The 20,391-nt window shown below is 38.2% G+C and overlaps 4 protein-coding genes across 4 annotated transcripts; 3 read left to right on the plus strand and 1 right to left on the minus strand.

Annotated features, from left to right (window-relative positions):
• The first annotated feature begins 138 nt into the window (after positions 1–138).
• LOC149012871 (Protein prenylyltransferase superfamily protein) lies at positions 139–4,993 on the plus strand. Its single transcript, XM_089159989.1, has 2 exons — positions 139–1,281; positions 4,670–4,993. Exon 1 carries the CDS (start codon positions 199–201, stop codon positions 1,189–1,191), a length of 993 nt encoding a protein of 330 aa, XP_089016115.1. The 5' UTR covers positions 139–198; the 3' UTR covers positions 1,192–1,281; positions 4,670–4,993.
• Positions 4,994–6,887: 1,894 nt separating this feature from the next.
• LOC149012872 (3-oxoacyl-[acyl-carrier-protein] synthase I, chloroplastic-like) lies at positions 6,888–9,742 on the plus strand. Its single transcript, XM_089157674.1, has 7 exons — positions 6,888–7,355; positions 8,120–8,548; positions 8,666–8,839; positions 9,014–9,127; positions 9,266–9,367; positions 9,501–9,567; positions 9,675–9,742. Exons 1-7 carry the CDS (start codon positions 6,888–6,890, stop codon positions 9,740–9,742), a joined length of 1,422 nt encoding a protein of 473 aa, XP_089013800.1.
• A 2,390-nt stretch (positions 9,743–12,132) lies between these two features.
• On the plus strand, positions 12,133–14,585 carry LOC149012873 (3-oxoacyl-[acyl-carrier-protein] synthase I, chloroplastic-like). Its single transcript, XM_089159045.1, has 7 exons — positions 12,133–12,603; positions 12,973–13,401; positions 13,544–13,717; positions 13,888–14,001; positions 14,147–14,248; positions 14,349–14,415; positions 14,518–14,585. The coding sequence occupies exons 1-7, from the start codon at positions 12,133–12,135 to the stop codon at positions 14,583–14,585; spliced, it is 1,425 nt and encodes a 474-aa protein (XP_089015171.1).
• Positions 14,586–14,890: 305 nt separating this feature from the next.
• On the minus strand, positions 14,891–19,946 carry LOC149012874 (putative metal-nicotianamine transporter YSL7). Its single transcript, XM_089159044.1, is given in 7 exon segments — positions 14,891–16,391; positions 16,803–16,992; positions 17,094–17,200; positions 17,202–17,229; positions 17,313–17,410; positions 17,486–17,649; positions 19,432–19,946. Coding segments are annotated over 7 exon segments (2,058 nt in total). The 5' UTR covers positions 19,799–19,946; the 3' UTR covers positions 14,891–15,287.
• Between the last annotated feature and the right edge of the window lie 445 nt (positions 19,947–20,391).

The following is a 20,391-nucleotide window of genomic DNA, read 5'->3' on the forward strand; positions in this document are numbered from 1 at the left end:
CATGAATTATGTTTTTTTTGCGGGGTAAAAAAGGCAAATATTATAGATTTGAAAAATTAGATTGTGTTGGAGTAATCGCTACTATCGCTATTGTTACAAGGCAAATGAATTCTGCTGGCAGCGTGGCAAACGACAGCCCTAAATAGCCAAAAGACAAGAAGCCAAATTTTCCTTCTCCGCCCAAAAATCCCCCAAGTCATGGATATTTCTCTAAGCCGAGGAGTCGTTGCCCATGGCGGAAGACCCAATCTGCTTCTCTTTGGTTCTCATTCATCTCCAATTACCCAACAATGGCTTCCTTCGAATCTCCGATTCTCCACCCGAAAAACCTCAACTTGTCAACTTAGGGTGTCTGCTAATGGCGTTTCATCGACTGGAGGAGAGAAAAACTCTGTTATTCGGAATATCAAGAACGCAGCTGGAGCTTTCATCTTGACTACTACAGTCGCTGCTTTGACGCTCGGAAGGTTTAATGGGTTGCCAGCGAAAGCTGAGGCACCGGCCACAATGACGGAGGAGAAGCAGGGGTTTGAAGACGAAGAAACCAAGGAATCGCCTCTTACGCAGTTTCTTGAGTCGCACTCTGATGCAGTTGATGCGTTGAAATCTCTCTTACAACAGAAACTCGAAGACGGAGAAGACGAGGAAGCTTTGAAGATCCTGAAACGCTTGGTTGAGGTTCAACCGTCGGAGGTGGAATGGAAGTTTTTGATAGCGAGGTTGTTGAATGAGATGGGAGAGAGAGGTGAAGCTCGAAAGGCTTACGAAGATATTTTGGCGGTAAATCCTCTCTCTTTCGAAGCCCTATTCGAGAATGCCATACTTATGGACCGTTGTGGAGAAGGAGTGGCTGTTCTAAAGCGTCTCGAAGAGGCACTGCAACTTGCAGAGGAAGAGCAGAAGAGTAAGGAAGCGCGTGATGTGAGGCTAATAATGGCTCAGATTCAATTTCTTCAGAAAAATGTTGATGAGGCTTTAATGAGTTACGAAGAACTAGCCATGGAAGACCCAGAAGATTACAGGCCTTATTTCTGCCGAGGTGTGATTTATAGCATGCTTGATCGAAACAAGGAGGCAAGAGAACAGTTTGCGAAGTACCATGATCTTTCGCCAAAGAAATTTGATGTCGAGGGCTTTCTGCAGACTCCTTTGACAAGGATGAAGCTCTTCGGGAATGATTCAGAGAATTGAAGATGGGAATTGTTTTGTTGCTGAGATTTTGAAATAATTGGTGAGATGAGCTTGTTTTTCTTTACGGGAAAGGCGACATTGGGTTCCTCGGTATCTCTTTACCTCTCTTAAATTACTTGTAATTCAACTCCAGTTTTGTTCTTAAAACTTCCCTTGAATGATTAGAAGTGGGAACATGAAATAAAGAAAATCTGTTCTACTGCATCTATAGATAAAATTAAATGGTTGTGCAGTAGTTGTGCCTTCTCAAGTTAAGAATAGAATTCCTGCTCTGCCGAAAAAAAAAAAGAGAATTCGTGCTGTAACTTTTCTTGTAAAATTAGGAGATAGAAATTAAATATATTCTATCCAGTGATTTTCCTTTGGCTTCTTTAAAAACTGTTCACTGAATGAATTTACCATTCTACTTTATGGGTTTGTTAAATTTCTCTTGTTTCTGAAAATAGAAGCATAGGTGTTGCTATTGATGTCTGAATCCGACTCTGGTTCTATTCTCAGGATTATCTTTAAATAGCTCATAAAGAGTTTGGATAAACAAAGACTTGTGGATACTAATTTCATGTGTATTCCTAACTAGAGCTATTTGAAATCTGGACTTTGGTCTGGGGCTAATCTCTTCATCGATTAGAAGTAAAAGAGAATCTTCCATCTAGATAGTTTCTTACATCTGCATATTCATTTTATGGTTTTATCCTTTTAAGACACCAGTCCCATTTTTACCCATAATTGTAGTGGCAGTTATCTTGCATTTGATTTACTGGAGAATTTCTTGGTTATATCTCTATGAACTCAGCACCAGATCTCTTTGGGACCTTTCACTTTTAACAAGTTGAATTAGTTAAAAATCAAGTTAATCTACTTATGCAGTTCTCTATATTGTTTAAGGGATGGGTGGATGTGCAGGGCAGGGGAATTGGATGCGAGTATATGCGTGGTATGTGCCTCTGTTAAAGGTATTATCTATTAGAAACCAACTTAAAAAAATGAGGTAATGGGTTGTAGAGATATGAAGGTTGTGGATTTGATCACTGGTCCTGTATATAATAGGGACTGCAATGTAGTGGTGATTAAGTATGTAAATCAGTGGGGCTGAAGAATTCCGAATCCCCTCTGGTGTATTATCCAACCTGGGACCAATTCTCAGGAAATTGTGCTTGTCTTCAGGTGAGATATACATTTGCTGCTAGTGAATTAATATGGTGTTTGAGTGAAGATTCAAATTCCAGACTTTCAGGTCCTTTGAACTCCTATCAATCGCAATAGTCTTGCTGTACTGCTCATATTGCAGGTTTAGAGGTTGAAGGCAAATCCTCATCCTGATTATTAGTTGAACCCATTAAATCGCTATTGCCCTCCCATTAACCTGATGCTTGAAGTGTAGAACTGTTATAATACAAAGAAGTGATACTAGAACTGGTATTCTAGCTAATCACTCTCAGGAACTGACACCAGAATCCAAGAGATGCATATACAAAGTCAAATATCAAATCTGAAGTAATTCTGTCTTGTTACTAGAAAACATATTACTACTTGAAGAAAGCTGAACATAGAACTTTGAATAAGGTGCTGCAGGCTATTTACAGAGAAAGAAATATTGTAGGAATCACATGAAGGAATAGAAGAGGAATCCACCTGATAACCACCTGAAAGTCTTTCCCAAATAATATTTCAAGTAATAGAAGAGGAAGCCACTCTATGTATGTTAAAAGAACTCAGCTTTACTGATTAGCCCTTGAATTAGGTACGCAGATTCATCAATGATGCTCAAATACTCCTTAATTGATCCAGAACTGAAAAACTATGAGCATGGAATGGTGGTAGTTCTGATGCTTCAAGGGTTGCAATGGAGGTGTTCTAGGGAAAGTGAAATGAGGAAACTAGATAAAACAAGAAGAAAGCTTCTGGTCTGGGAGCGGCTACAACATTGTGTGTGCTGCCCCCATTGTAAGGATGTCTGCACTCATAGATTGGACCAAAGGCAGGGCCTTGACAGGGTCTTATTAAGCAGGTGTGGTAACCATGCTTCAGACACAGAACATTTGCTCATCATACAACTACTAGTACTTACTCTATGGGAGTAAAAAAGGCCACCCAGCCATGCTTTGTATGCTTGCACCCACACACAGCGTATGGAATATTTTAAAATATTTTTTTTAGGGGAAGGGGGTGATGCCCCACTTGGCCCTAATGTAGCTCTGCCCTGCTCCATCAATTGGACATTGTAATTTCACCTTAAGCGATGGAACAAAATTACTGGAGGTTGTTGGTTGTCTGTGGCTAACGGCTTTCAAAGGCAGCTAGGATATGCATTTCCAGGTCTCTTATGCATGAGGAGGCCAAGATGGTTAGGATATTTAGGCGCTTTTATATGTGAGAGGCTAAGATCTACTTAATCTGTTATGAGGAGTATTCAGTTGAGACTTAGAGATGGTTTGCTAGATTTGGTTTCCAATAAATGGAGGACACATTATCATTGACTAATTTGCTTTGATTCATTTGTATGCTTATTCATGTTAATTATACACCAAAGACACCCCCTTTCTAGATTGCTTTGCACCTTTTTATGGTTCTTAGGGTTCGAAAAGTATTCTTGCCGGGAGGGGTGTTCTCAAACAAGACCTTGTGAAACTTGTTAGTAATGATTCAAATATACACATATATAAAGACCCTTGGATCCCATCTTTACCTTTCAAGTGTATTGGTAGCCCCCCTCAAAGTCATAGCCCCACTTGGGTTCATGATTTGATTAAATGGAATTTGCCTCTTCTTCAGTCCCTCTGTGCCCCATTTGAGATTGAGGCCATTCTTCCATCCAAATCCTTGCTATTGATACTCTGGATTATTGGATTTGTTATAAGACCAAAATGGAAAGTTCAGGGTTCAATTGACATATTTTCAAATGCCTCTCTATAGCAGATGCACAAGGTAATATTGTTTTGTCATCTTTTGTTTGTACTTTTTTGGAATAAAATATGGCACATTCTTACATTACCAAAAATTAAACATTTCTTATGGAGATCTTCTCATGAGGCTCTTGCAATAGGTAGTACTCTCTTTACAAGAAGAGTGTCTTTGACCCCCTTTTATTTGGTCTACGGGAATGGAATTGAAGATGTGAGACATGCCTTGTTATTTTGTCCGCATGCTCGTGAATGTTGGAAACTTTCTCCTTTGCGTCTTGATCTCTCAAATTTCATGGTGTCCATATCCACAATTGGATGGAGTCCATTCAAAATAAATTCAAAGGGTATGATGATAAAGATAGGTAGATAAATTACAGAGTGCTCTTTTTTGGTGCATTTGGAAGACTAGAAATGCGACATTATAATATGGTGTTAATGTTTGTGTCCAATTTACCATGACTAACTATTCTTTCTTATGTGCATATATTCTTAACTATGTGACTAATTTGGAGCATAGGAGAGATGTTATACCACCATCTTCCACTACCCATATTGAGGATTTGGATCTTTTTCAGGCTTTTGTGGATGGGGCATGGGACAACAATTCCAATAAGGGAGGACGAGGTTGCATTGTTTGGGATGCTAGTGGATCCTTTATTGCAGCCCAATGCCATCTTGGGTTAGCTACAAGCTCTTCAATCATGGAAATTGAAGCTATTAGAGATGCTCTTCTTGTTTGCAAATCTCTTGAGGTTTCTTGTTTGTAGATCAATTCTTACCAATAGTGCAAGCTTTATTGGGCTATCCCTCTTCCTTGCTAGGGGTGCTTGTAGACACTCCCTCTCTAAATCATGGTGGTCTATTCCACCTCTATTTCTCATTGATAGATCTTTATGTTCTTCTAGATTTCCTAGCATTAATTGTTTCTCTTAATGCAAGTATTCAGATTTTGACCAAAAAAAAAAAAAAAAAAAATCTAAATTGTGTGATGTGCCTAAGATACAATATGTTGGTGACATATCGCCGTGTTGGTGTAACTTGACATGACACAAGGGGCAACACGAGATTTGCCAAAAATTGGCAATAAATTGCCGATAATTTCAAAATATCGCAATAAATTCAAAATATCAGAAGTTTTAAAATCCATTTTTGCATTTTCTCTCTTGTTTGTCACGGTTTCTCATCTTCTTTCTCTTGCAAAGATTTGCTCAACCTCTGAAATTGATGTGCTGGTGGTCTAAATCCCTTCGTAATCGGAGATTATCGATCTAGCAGAGGCATGGGAGGTGTTGTCATGCTAGATCGAGAAGATTGACATAGGAGGTGCTACCGTGCTAGATCGATAAGACCGAAGTAGTAGTAGGCTAGCAATGTTGCTTCTGATCGCTGCCGGCTTATTGTTATCTTCTTCTCCTCCCTTGTCTTGCTTCTTTTCACTAATAATTTATTGGATTCAATTGGCTCCACCATCAACCAATAAACTCCTCTAGCTAGTTGTACCCTACTATTCCTACACTTGTTAGCGATCCAGATTTTGCTAAGCAAGGGAACCAACAACATATTGGGCTAAGAACGTGGGAGATAACGCCTAGACTAATTAATTGAAAGTTGAAACCCCACTCACCACAAAAGGCTTGGATCTTGTGCTCAAGTGAAGAGGGAAGGCATCTGATCGAAATAACCTTGAAATGTCGGCAAAATGTAGTCGAGATTTAGGGTTGTAGACTTCCATGACACTCGAAATGTTAGCACATTTCAAACCTTGGATTTACCAATAGAGCATATGAATCATGCCCTAAACTTATATAGGTTAAATTGAAGGGGGGGGGGGGGGATGAGACTCATTAAGGAAGAGAGAATTGTTTTGATCCCTTCCTCCATTAATGTGTGTGTGGGGTGATACTCATTAAGGAAGAGAAAATTGTTTTGATCTCTTCCACCATTAATGTGGTAGGGGGGCAGGTATTCTTGATTTAGGGCAACATTAATACAAACGATCACCCAACTTTGTACAAAAATCTAATCAATAGTTACTCACATGGGAAGCATTTACAAGAATGTCAACCATTTATCTTCATTTATCTTCCTCAACTGCTTGGCAACTGTGCACTGTCACGACACAAACACCATATTTACAACTAGGAATACTGATGAGTAACCGGACATTCTGCCAGACATGCTCAGAACCCCATGACTCCATTATACATGCAGTTTCAGTTTCTGAAATAATTGGTAAAATAGTGTCTGGTTTGGAGCAAATTGCAACAGACCCTTCTCTTATCTTTTTTTTTTTGGGACGGGATGGTGGGGGTTTTAGGGTTGGGGCACTCTGACTTAGTTACCCATGCATGAGAGGGTACAGGTGGGACAAATACCACCCTACAGAAGGTATGAGACTTGAATTTGGATCTTCTCCATCTAGTCTGTCCATATAGTTATACTTTCGCACTCATATGATTGTCTCACACAACAGTCTTGTCCTGACATGAATAGGACCGTGAGTGTAAGGTCCCCCACTCGTGAGTGTAAATGTATAGCCGTATGAAAAGACTTGGTGAAAAAGATCTAACTTGGGAGACCCACCTTAAAGATGTGGAATGCATATCTATACATGGTTTAAATCTTCACGTACCCACCAAACCCATACGGGTAGCAATCTGAACCCCCCACTGGGTGAGATAACTTTAATTTGTACCATCATCTCTCACCTCTGTTGATATATACGTGTGTAACCTTCGTGAGTTCTTCGTTCACAACACAAAGCAGCAATAGCCAATATCAGCTAAAGCTAAAATGCAAGCTCTCCAGTCACCAGCCTTCAAAGTCACACCCATTGAGCCCTTCCTTAGAGAATCCTCCTGCTCCAAGCTACCCAATGGAGGAGCCAAGAGAGCAAATATGAAGAAGGGGCCAATATCTGCTGCATCAGTGGTTCCAATAACATCTTCTGCTCCCAAGAGAGAAAAGGATCCAAAGAAACGTGTGGTCATTACAGGGATGGGCATTGTCTCTGTCTTTGGCAACAATGTTGATACCTACTATGATTCCCTCCTCGAAGGCAAGAGTGGAATCGGCGCCATTGACCGCTTCGATGTCTCCTCGTTCCCCACTCAATTCGCCGGCCAAATCCATGAATTCGCGGCTGATGATTATATCAAGAACATCCAGGACCAGCAGCCTGATGATTATGTCAAATATGTTCTTGTTGCTGGTGCAAAAGCTCTCTGTGATGCAGGCCTTGGCTCTAATGCACTTTCTAAGGTGGTGAACTCTTAGTTGTTATTTAACTTTCTTTGATTTCCCATCTCACTTTCATAAATGGCTCAACCTTTTGAGCCCAGAGACTTTAGAAAGGAAATTTACTAAATCAAGAGGCTAGGAGAGTACAAAGATACTTGTTTAGGTTGAATTTTTACAAAGGCAAGGGAGTTTAGATCCTCTACCCATATGGAAAAGAAATTTTTTGATTTGTAAGTTGGATTCTAACGTGTGTCCAATCTCAAAGCAAGTTCTTCTTTTTTAAACAAATTAGGTAAAACAATGATTTATAGTAATAAATTTTATTTTAACTAATTTATTGAAAGAAGAAGAAGATCTGAGATTTGACACGTGTCACTAATCAAATTATGCGAATCAAATATTTTTCTATTCATGTGAATAGAAGAACTGAATTTAGGGCAAGAGCAGCCTTGATTTCTATTATAAATAAAATTTTAATTTCATTTAACTTGCCATGTGACTAATATAAGTGCTTGCCTGATATTTATTTGCACAATTTTAACTAGGAGCTGGTTAATCGTATAAATGTAACAAACAACTTATTAAATAATTATTTATTTTCACAAATTGTAATAAAGAAGATGTTAACATATAATAGCATCTATAAATATTCAAATTTATTTTCAATTAATGTGTATATGCTAATAATATCCGTATCCAGGTTCAACATTTTTGAAGGAGAAAAATCTTATTTACAGGAAAATTTGTGGTATAATAGTATTTTCTTCATTATTGTACATTCACAGATGGACAAGGAGAGAGCAGGTGTGATTGTTGGATCAGGCATTGGTGGGAATTTAGCTTTTGCTAAAGCAGCTCAAACTCTAATGGAGAAAGGTTGCATAAAAAATCCATTTCTGATTCCATTCTCAGTGACAAACTCAGCCTCTGCATTGCTAGCAATTGAATTTGGTTTTATGGGTCCAAACTACTCGATTTCTACTGCTTGTGCCACTTCCAATCACTGCTTTGTTGCTGCTGCCGATCACATTAGGGCAGGAAAAGCTGATTTAATGATTGCTGGTGGAACTGAATCTGCAATTACTCCTCTTAGCTTAGGTGGGTTTATAGCTTGTAGAGCTTTATCAGAGAGAAATAATGATCCTCAAGCTGCTTCAAGGCCATGGGACAAAGGTAGAGATGGGTTTGTCATGGGTGAAGGCGCTGGAGTTTTGGTATGTTCTAGGCATTTTCTTCTTATTTAGTTGCTTGGGCTGAAATATTTTGTTATCTTAGGGGGAAAAGAAAGTTTGTCTTCCTTGATTTATCCGCTTCTATATGTTAACATGCAGGTGTTGGAGAGTTTGGAACATGCAATGAAGCGTGATGCACCAATTATTGCTGAATACTTGGGAGGTGCAGTTAACTCTGATGCTTACCACTTAACCAACCCAAGAGCTGATGGATTGGGTGTTTCATCTTGTATCAAAAGAAGCCTTCAACATGCTGGTGTCTCACCAGAGGAGGTGAGTTCTCTATTTTTTTAAAGCATGCATGGTCTAGCATTTAGGTGCAATGGTAAGGTTGCTCCATCACAACCTAGTGGTTTTGAGTTAGAATCGAGAAATAATTTCTCCACACATTAATTTTATTGTTTAATTTGTGACCTACCTACTTATTCATTTATTGTACTTGTCCAGGTTAATTATATAAATGCACATGCAACTTCGACAATTGCTGGCGACCTAGCAGAGATCAATGCCTTAAAAACAGTTTTCAAGTATTCTCCAGAGATGAAGATAAATGCTACAAAGGTTCTCTATCTTTCCATCTTCATGTTTGTCTTTTTTCTTCCTCAAAACTCTTTTTTGCATGTCTTCAGTTTATGTTTATGTTCTTATCTCTTCTGTTGCTTCACCGTACGGTTTAATCCTTTTGGTTGTCAACAACAGTCTATGATAGGACACTGTCTTGGTGCTGCTGGGGCCCTAGAAGCCATTGCTGTGTTGAAAGCCATAACTACTGGGTGGATTCATCCAACAATAAATCAATTTGTATGTATTACTTTAGTTTAGGATAGAAAAAGAGTGCATTCAGAACTACTTAAATCGCTGCGTTAATTTTTCTTCTCTCTTGTTTCTTTACTTTAACTAACTTGATACTTGAATTTTCCTTGAACTATTACAGAATCTTGAGCCATTTGTAGAATTTGATACAGTTCCAAACAAGAAGCGGCAACATGAAGTGAATGTTGGTGAGTAGATATCTTCTGCGTAAATCACATATAATATCTCTGAGGCAAATTGGCCAAGATTTACCATATGATACTTATTTTATATATGTCTTCGTGTCATTTTGCAGCAATTTCCAATTCTTTCGGCTTTGGAGGACAAAATTCTGTTGTAGCATTTTCAGCTTTCAGTCGTTGATCATGATCCAATCTTTTACAACTAAAGTCTTTATGGATCTTTATTATGTGTGCAAATTTTAAGAAATGACAATTGATAACGTAATTCTGTGTTTGTGTTTGTTTTTCTTCATATAAATTAAATGAAAATCTTAAAGGGTTTAAAGTATGAACGTCGCCACCAAAGCACAGAATAGAACTCAAACAATTATTTTCATTCTCCTTAAGCTCCAATCACAAACGGATGACTCATAAGGTTGATGATGGGAAAATGAAAATCCCAATCTAACGGTTTGTAGACATCTCAAGTACATTGGTTGACTCTAACATGGGACGAGGTGAAGCTAATATTAGGTACCCAGTCTTGAAGTCCTGCTTCAAATTAGAAGTTCTGGAGACAATGTTCATCAGGACTCCACATTTTGCATGACCTACAACTCTGCGAGAACTCCACCACTAGAGGCCCTTGCCCATGCGCCAATCGTAAAGATGGCAAGCTTGCCATATATCGAAGCTAGGGACTAGTCAGTGAGCCCACAACCATATGCATTACAGAAGGCTATGGCTGGCCCGAAGATACAGAGGACCTAGACATGATACCACTTCAGTTGGTGAAAGACATGAGGTACCGTGATGTTGGAGATGGTAGTTGTTGCTCCAAAAAGGTTATCAGTAGCGATGGAATGTAGCCTCCTTTGACATTTGGTCTTTGAGGAAGATTTGTGTTTGCCCCTAGTCATCGTAGGAGATATGTGGGGCTTGTGGGAGTAGAGCAACTAGAAGTGGGGAGACCACCAGTTTTCTTATTATTGAATTGTTGAAACAAGCCAAATAAAGTTCAACTGATGACCTTCACAAAGTTAATCGACCTTACATAAATATTTAGGTTTTCTCATTCTCTCCTCCGAGTATATTGATCACTCTCACTCCTTAAAATATCTTAATCGACCCTACATAAATATTTAGGTTTTGTATAATACTACCTTCAACCCCTATAACCACAACCCACCCTAAGTACTATATTTGATATATTTTGAGCCAGTTATATAGTAGCTATTTTCTAGGGTAATTTTTATTAGAAAATGATAGTTAGCATTTGCCTCTTATGTGGTATCCAAAAAAGGTTGTAAGGATATATCGTTATTTTTATAACGAAAATACCCTCATAATTTTTCAATTTCCTTTCTTCAAGTGGTAGCATATTTAGTTAGAAGCTTACTAGCTCTAATATCAAACGATTAGTGTCTCATATCTCTATTCAAGATTTAGGTAAGTTGAAGAAAAGACATGGAAAGAATATAAAAGTATTTTTTAGTTATAAAATAATGATGTGTCTTTAATTGATTTTTTTCTTAATACCAGAGAGAAAACAAACACAAAATATCATTTTATTTGGTTTGGATAGAAAATTACTTGAATGAAACCTAATGGGGTCCAAATGGAAGTTATCATTTTTCTATAAACTTCAATATCATGTAGATCCGTGGAAAACACTTATAGGCTCTTTTTTATATCAATTCTCAATCTCTATTTTGCATATTTTAAAGAAATAAGTACAAGAATTAATTCATTATTGGTTAAGAATGAAAAATGGTTTGATGAATTTTATCAAAAATAAATTATGGAATGAAAAATAAGTTTGGTGTCAAAATAAAAAATTGTTAGTAAGTAGTAGTGAGCAAGTGATAAAAGAGGGGGAAAAAATATAATTTTTATATAAAAAAATGTGTATTGACTAATTTACCCTCATCTTAACCATAAAATTTTAAGTAAACTTGTGCATAAATGAAAAGAATAAATTTCTCACCATAATTCATAATAGAAAAAAAAGTTCATTATGAATTTTGGAAGTTTTTCTATTATTTTAAATAAAAATAAAACTGATAATAGATGCCAAACAACTTAAAATAATGAAAAAACCTCATAATAGAAAATAAGAATTGATATAAAAAAAAAAAAAGCCTTAATAAAAGAAGACTACATCAATGGTGATGTTATACACCCGTAAACCCTTCAACAACCATGGCTACCATAATTAAATATATGGAGGCAAAGGATTACCAAAACATGTATATATAGAGGCAAAAGTTAAAGACTCTTGCCTGTTGGATAGGAGAATCCCAGCCCAAGGGTGCACTAAGGCTCAGTTACCCAGGTAGGCACGGGTGGCACAAGTACCACCTTACACAAGGCACGCATGAGACCTACGTTGAAGGTGTGGAATGCATGTCTCTACAAGATTTAAAACTTCACGTACCCACCTAACCCATACGGGTAGCAATCTGAACTCCACACGGTGAGATACCCTTTGTCCTATCATTTCTCACCTCTGTTTATATATACGTGTATAAACTTCATGACTTCTTCCTTAGCAACACAAATCAGCAATAGCCAATATCAGCTAAAGCTAAAATGCAAGCCCTCCAGTCACCAGCCTTCAGAGTCACACCCATTGAACCCTACCTTAGAGAGTCCTCCTCCAAGCTACCCAATGGAGGAGCCAAGAGAGCAAACATGAAGAAGTGGCCATGGATGCAAACATCTGCATCAGTGGTTCCAATTACATGTTCTGCTCCCAAGAGAGAAAAGGATCCAAAGAAACGTGTGGTCATTACAGGAATGGGCATCGTCTCTGTCTTTGGCAACAATGTTGATACCTACTATGACTCCCTCCTCGAAGGCAAGAGCGGCATCGGTGCCATCGACGGGTTCGATGTCTCCTCATTACCCACCAAATTCGCCGGCCAAATCCATGGATTCGCCGGTGATGATTATATCAAGAACGTACGAGAACAGAAGCCTGATGATTATGTCAAATATGTTCTTGTTGCTGGTGCAAAGGCTCTCCATGATGCAGGCCTTGGCTCTAATACACTTTCTAAGGTGGTGAACTCTTAGTTTTTAATTAGCTTTCTTTCATTTCCCAGCTCAGTTTCATAACATGGCTCAATCTTTTGAGCTCAAATATTTCTATTGTAAATAAAATTTCAGTTCCATTTCACTTGCAAGGTGAAGAATACAAGTGCATGTTCAGATATTTATTTGTTAAAGTTCAAAATATAACAATTAACAAATTACTTATTAAATAATTATTTGTTTTCTTAAACTGTAATAAAGAAGATTTTGGCATCTTAGCATCTATAAATATTCAACTTTATACTCAATTATTTTCTAAATGCTAAATATATCATTTTTACAGGTAAATTTCTTGTATAATACTCTTTCTTCTTCTCCATTATTGTGTGTTCACAGATGGACAAGGAGAGAGCTGGTGTGGTTGTTGGATCAGGCACTGGTGGGAATTTGGCTTTCGCTAAAGCAGCTCAAAATCTATTAGAGAAAGGTAGCATCGAAAATCCATTTCTGGAACCATTCGCAAGGACAAGCTCAGCTTCTGCATTGCTAGGAATTGAATTTGGTTTCATGGGTCCAAACTACTCGATTTCAACTGCTTGTGCCACCTCCAATCACTGCTTTTTTGCTGCTGCCAACCACATTAGAGAAGGAAAGGCTGATTTAATGATTGCTGGTGGAACTGAATCTCCAATTACTCCTCTTGGCTTATGTGGGTTTATAGCTTGTAGAGCTTTATCACAGAGGAATAATGATCCTCAAACTGCTTCAAGACCATGGGACAAAGGTAGAGATGGGTTTGTCATAGGTGAAGGTGCTGGAGTTTTGGTATGTTCTAAGCATGCACTTTCTTCTTTATATGCTTAAGCTGAAATTTTTTTATTTCAGAGAAAAATTTCATCTTAAATAGAAAAAAAAAACACCCTTTCTCTTTCTTATAAGTTTATTTTATGTACATTTTAACATGCAGGTGATGGAGAGTTTGGAGCATGCAATGAAGCGCGATGCACCAATTATTGCTGAATACTTGGGAGGTGCAGTGAACTCTGATGCTTACCACCTAACCGATCCGAGAGCTGATGGATTGGCAGTTTCTTCATGTATCAAAAGAAGCCTTCTGCATGCTGGTGTCTCACCAGAGGAGGTGAACACTCTAATTTCTTTTTAGCATGCATGGTCTACCATTTAGGCACAATGGTAAGGTTGCTCCATCTGTGAGACATAGTGGTCGGGAGTTTGATTCGAGAAACAGCTTCTCTGCATGTCATAATGTTTAATTTGTGATCTACTTAGTCTTTTATTTTACTTGTCTAGGTTAATTATATAAATGCACACGCAACTTCGACAATTGCTGGCGACAGAGCAGAGATCAATGCCTTAAAAACAGTATTCAAGTATTCTCCAGAGATGAAGATAAATGCTACAAAGGTTCTCTCTCTTTCCATCTTCTTCATGTTTGTCTTTTTTCTTCCTCTAACATTCTTTTTTGCATGCCTTCAGTTTTGTTAATGTTCTTAATTCTTATGTTGCTTCACAATATGCATGGTTTAAACCTTTTGGTTGTCAACAACAGTCTATGATAGGACACTCTCTTGGTGCTGCTGGGGCCCTAGAAGCCATTGCTGTGTTGAAAGCCATATCTACTGGGTGGATTCATCCAACAATAAATCAATTTGTATGTCTTACTTTGATCCTTCAAGTCTGGATTAAATTTTTTTTTCTCTTTTTCTCTACCTAACTGATTTCGTACTCGAGTTTTCCTTGACCTATGACAGAATCTGGAGCCATTTGTGGAATTTGATACGGTTCCAAACCAGAAGCAGCAACATGAAGTGAATGTTGGTAAGTTGAAATCATCTGCTAACAATCACATATAATATCTATAATGCACACATTGTCCAGGATTTACCATACGATACTTTTTTTATTTGTTGTCCTTTGCAGCAATTTCCAATTCTTCGGGCTTTGGAGGACAAAATTCTGTTGTAGCATTTTCAGCTTTCAGGCCTTGATCTTCCAATCTCTTACAATTAATCAAAACCATATTTAAGGAATTTTTTGATGAGTCTATTCCAAGAAATGATAATTAATAGTGTAAGTCTATGTTGTCTTTCCTCATTTAATCAGAAGAACATCTTAAAAGGATAAAAAAAAACCCAGGTACATGTGAATTTCAAAACAGGATCCAATATGAACATCGCCACCAAAGCACACGGTAAAAGTGTAGAACTCAAACAATTATTTTTAATTCTCCTTAAGCTCTAAACACAAATGGATGACTCGTAAGGCTGATGAGAAAATCCCAATCTAACGGTTTGTAGACAACTCAAGTACACAGGTTGCCTATTAAGCAATGGCTCTCCGACTAGCCTGAATTGAAAGACTGCAGGATTTGGGTTTTATCAGAATGACTCTGAAATCTGAATTTAAGGTACAAATGACCAGAAGATGAGAGGAGATAACGAGACAAGAAGGCTGATGTAGTAAATGCGTATATTTGGATTCGTGTTGGGAAGATGTTTGTGTTTTCTTGTATGCGGGATCATCTGCACATACAAAAGCATTCATTGTATCCTATGCTACAGATTCTGTCAATCTCTTCATGTTTGATGAAGTGGAATTTCACTTCATTGCTTACCTTTATATAATACATGGAGAATTTGAATAATACATGGAAATTGATCAGCTTGGATACAATCAATTTGAGGCTTGGCTTAAGAACCCAAAAATTTATCGACTTGGGCATTTGTTTTCCTTGTGAGAAACTTCATGCAGATAGGTGGTTGCACACCAGCCAAAGCAAGTATTGAGCTGGGCAAAGTCCATATCCCATCTCCACAAATCAGACCGGAGGCTACCGCAGGCCCAAATGCATCTGCTTTGGGTTTGTTCAATTTTCGCCATACAAATAGTATAAAGCTCCCAACACACATATCAATTGCAAAGTAGCCTCCAAGGTAGAATGGTATAGCCATGGCCATTGGGAGTGGAATATATTTTGCCCATTTCTTTCCAACAGCATCTCTGATTGAGTTCACAAGGATAGCAGCAGCGAAGAAAGTGTAGCAAAGTTGAAGGCAGTGCTTTGGTAGAGTAGAGAACCCCTCAGCCCCTAATATTGACATGTTACGGTAGATAAGACTATAGGGGGCAGGGTATTCTGACCCTGGAATACCAAGATCAGGGAAAGCCCTGTAGAAGAGCCAAAAGACACAAGGGGAGATTACACAACCCATTGCAGTCCCGATAACTTGGCTCATAAACATGGAACGAGGTGAAGCTAATGTTAGGTACCCAGTCTTGAAATCCTGCATCAGATCAGAAGCTGTGGAGACAATGTTCATCATGACTCCACATGCTGCAAGACCTGCGAGAACTCCACCATTAGAGGCCCCTGCCCATGCGCCAATGATGAAGATGGCAAGCTTCCCATATGTTGAGGCTAGCGACCAATCAGTGAGCCCACAGCCGTATGCATTACAGAAAGCTAAGGTTGGCGCAAAGATGTAGAGGACCAAGACATGATACCACTTGAGTTGGGGGAAGACATGAGGTAGTGTGATCGTGGAGATGGTAGCAATGGTAATGTAGCCTCCTATTGCAACCCAAATTGGTATTTGGTCTTTGAGAAAGATCTGTGTTCGTCGCTGATCATCATAGGAGATATGTGGGCTTGAGGGAGCAGAGCAACCAGAAATGGGCAGACCTCCAGTTTTCTTATTACTGAATTGTTGAAACAAGCCAAAGAGAGTTCGACTGAGGACCTTCACAAAGTTATAAAGACCATCTCCCAGGATCATGGCAATGGCAATGAAAACCTGTAGTGCAACACAAGGTAGGTGTTAAGATCAAGATGATTCTGACAAACAATTGAAGTTCCTCTATGTACAAAAAATGTTTAGAGATACAAATATCTTATGTTTTGGTGCTCAATGTACTTAGTTCTAGTTGATTCCTCCATTATCAAGCCTTCAAGATCATTCAACCTGCTCATGTTGTTTTGGGTCAATTGGAACCATGTAATTTCATAGTTATTATTAGCTAAAATGATTGTTCTCCGTGAATGCTGATTGTTTGTTTAATATTCAAAAATACAGGCATGTCCTATGTTGTTTGAACTAGAGATTTTTTTCTCTTTCTTGTTGGGGGAGAAAGGGGGGAGTTTTCTTTTAATGACTGATATTGTACGCTGATCTGCTGCTTAACTCATTTTAGCTAAAATAGTTTACCTTGTAACCTTGTAAGCCATGGAAGCTGTCAGAGGGAAGATCTGCAGAATACCAGCTACCCTTTGCAGTTTCAATGAGAGGCCACATGATACCCCATGAGAGAATTGCTCCAAGGAGCAATGATATGTTTATGATGTAAGGGCAGATCATCCCAACTCCAACATATGTGGCTGAAAAATCAAAGAAAAACCTGTTTCATCACAGCAAGAAAGAAATAAGTTAAACACTTCATAAGAATCTCCCTCTTATTTTAGAACAAGATCTGTAACAAAACATATAATCTTGCTTTACTTGTTATCAAATGCTTTGAGGCCGAACGTGGGGAAATGATCGAATCCACAATTATCCCCTGCTGTGAAGAACCATTGGAAGAATGCCCACAAGAAACTGAATGAGAAAGAACTTGCCTAATGTCCTGACTTGCTTCCTGAAAAAGAAGAGTTGAATGGAAAACTAATAAGAAACTTCCCGCGGATCATTTACCATGTCTAGTGAAGCAGAGATTCTTACTTAGCTAATTTTTCTCCTTGTGGAGTATGGAAGCTATTGATAAGATGTGCAGTTGCAGTACCACTTGGATAGACCAGTTTAAAGTCAATGATCATTATCTGAAAGAAACCATTAAAGGAATCAAATAAACCTTTTTATTCACATGAATTGAGTGATTATGTCCAAGAAATTACCTTTCGAAGAGGAACCACAGAGAAGAGCCCAAGGAAGCTAACAATAAAGAGAAATCCAATCATCCATCCCAAAGATGGGTCCTTAATGTTTTGTGCTTGGTTAGATTCTGTTGATTGCTTAGCAACAGCTTCACTCATTCCAAAAAGGTAATTCCCAAATCCTCCTGTTTTGTCAAAAAAAGAAATTTTTTTTTTAACACAAATGCCAAAAAACCCGAAGCAACAAAAAGATTCAAGCAGAGGTGACACATATTTAATGGGGTTTACATACCAATGAAGACAATTCATCATGTAATGGAAAAAAAAGTTATAGAGGAAATCTCACTTAAACAAAAACTGAAATTTGAAAACCCCAAATTTCACTTGTCTCTCTTGTTTACACAACAAGACAGTGCAACAAAGAATATGCCTCCAAGTCAAGTAGAAACTCTTTAACTAAACAATCCAAGTCTTCTGCCACCATTATAGAACTCCAAAAATTTCTCTTTCAGGTATCTAACAAAAATATTTGGTACAAGAATTCCAGCATGCTTAACATAGAAACACAACAAACCGAAGTTGTTTTTTCTTTTTGGGGTAGAAAAAGAACCGAAGTTCTAAGTACATATGTATGAGGGGTTGGGATTCCACTACAGCTATACTTGGATTTCTCCATCATCACATCTTTGGTAGTATCGAAGGGCGGGCCTGGCTCAATGGTGGAGTCTCTCCATTGTGCGCTGGAGGTTGTGGGTTCGAATCAGCCTCTTTGCAAAAAGCAGGGGTAAGACTGCCTAGAAAGTCCTTCCCCATACCCCCACAGTACGCCCTTTACATCTTTGGTACTATCATTACAATGTTCAACACTGCCTACGCATCTTCAACCACCAATTTGTGCATCATACGGTTGTGGGTGCAAAATCCCTACCAGCAATGAGTTTATCAATCATTGAATTGATATATTGCTAAGGTGATGCACTCACAAATTATACGATATACAAGACCAAGAAGCAATGTATTTGGTGATAAGATTTTCACATCATTATCATCTAAATATTCTTAAATTCGATGGGACCTGGAATCCAAATGTATTAGAAATAAGAAGATATATGAAGATACTCTATTTGTGAGGTCCATTTCTTGTAGCTGGAGTTTCAAAGTTCTTGGTGGATCATCCCACCTCCTTTTCTAGTAAATATGATTTTCCACGGCAGGAAAAGTGAATTAAAGAAGATAAATTCCTACCAAAAATAAATAAATAAAGAAGACAAATCATAAAAAATAAAATGGAATCCCGAAAAAGATCAATTATATAGTTGAGTTTCACCAGCTCTTAGAAGGAAAATGATTGTTGAGAAAATTCTCGGTTTTGAGTCACCGACTAAAACCATAAGTTGGCCCTACTTTGATACTTTGTCATTATATATATTTAGGGGACCCACTTATCAACAGTCAGAGATCTTCATTTCTTAGTGGAAATATTCAAAGATGACCTGCCTCAGCGTGTGATGAGTGGACCCGATTGAAAATAATACAGAATAACCTATCCAAGGTGGGCCCACTTCATTGAAGAGTTTTGGTATTAAAGTCAAAGAATCATACTTTGCCCAAGAGAGAAAGTTAGCCCAAAGATAGGGTAGCTTTTGTCAGTTTCCATGTTTGATAATGTAGGAGAAATTTTGATTCGGTTCTGGTGGTTGATAAGAGGAGAGAGAAAAAAATAAATATATATGTGATGATGATGATGATGATGGATATGAGTTGAAAAAGATAACAGGTTAAAATAAAATATACATTTTCGAAAGTTCTTGGGTTCTGTTCCGGTTCGACCGGATCATCAGATCCAGTCATCCAGCATCATCAGTACCATTCATCAGTGGAAGGATCTAGTATTAGCAGTGAGTTCTAAGCGGTCAGTTCAGGGATGAAATCTGAGAGAAATGGAGGTTGTGGTTTTGAGGACTTACCGCTAAAGGCGATACCGGAAGAAGCAACAACGCAAGTCTGAATGACTGTATTTTCTTGTCTGGTAAATGGCTGCTTGAGCAATCGAGATTTCTGCAAGAACTTGGTCCATGTCTTAACGAAGAAGAATCCAAGAAGCCCAGCTGAGACGTTCAGGGAAGGTATAATACCAGTGGTGAGGTTGAGCTTCATGACGATGAAGCTGAACAGAACACTCAGAATGAAACTCGCAACGAAGGCTCTCAAGGTTAGTTGCCTCTGCCATGGTGGAACTTCCTGGGTATCGAAGATCCGTTCGATTGAGAGAGTCTCTATTTCCTTCTTCTTCTGCTGCTGCTGCTGCTCTGGTTGGTTCTCGGTGCTTTCCATTGATGTAATTTTCGGATCTGCGTTTTGAAATTTTGAGGATCCTTGAAGTGGAATTTGGGCCGGGGTGTTATATGCTCTATTGGTTGATAATTTGACTGGACTCCACAATAATTTCTGAGGCTCTGTGCTTTCCCAATTTTATTTTATTATTATTATTTATTTTTTGTGTGGGATCTGTCCTTCCCGCTCAACTAAAAATAAAAGCAGCAGATTCTGTTTTTTTTCTTTGTTGATTTTTGACACACTAAAACCTAGAAACTTTCCAGCATAAGTTGATGGTGACTTTTCATTATTTTATATTATATTTTAACTTTCCTTTAGGTAAGTGATGTGAATGCCTGACTAAAGGTATACGAATTCAGAAACGCAACCGACGTGGATGGGGGGTGGGGGAGATTTGTTTTTTGGTTGGTCGGTTGGTTGGGGAGGGGTGGGTGCTTGAAATGAGTTGGCATGGATTTGAAATCTTATGTTAAAAGGGTAATTTTGCTTTAGGTCATAAAAATTTGCATTTGCTTTTTCTATATATGGGGAAAAAAAAGCATGAAAGATTTAGTACAATTGCTTAAAATTTTGATTTCCACCGAACTAGC

This window comes from Hakea prostrata, chromosome 6 (genome assembly GCF_041222555.1).
Source record: "Hakea prostrata isolate BN-2017 chromosome 6, UWA_Hpros_2, whole genome shotgun sequence".
Taxonomy (NCBI): domain Eukaryota; kingdom Viridiplantae; phylum Streptophyta; class Magnoliopsida; order Proteales; family Proteaceae; genus Hakea; species Hakea prostrata.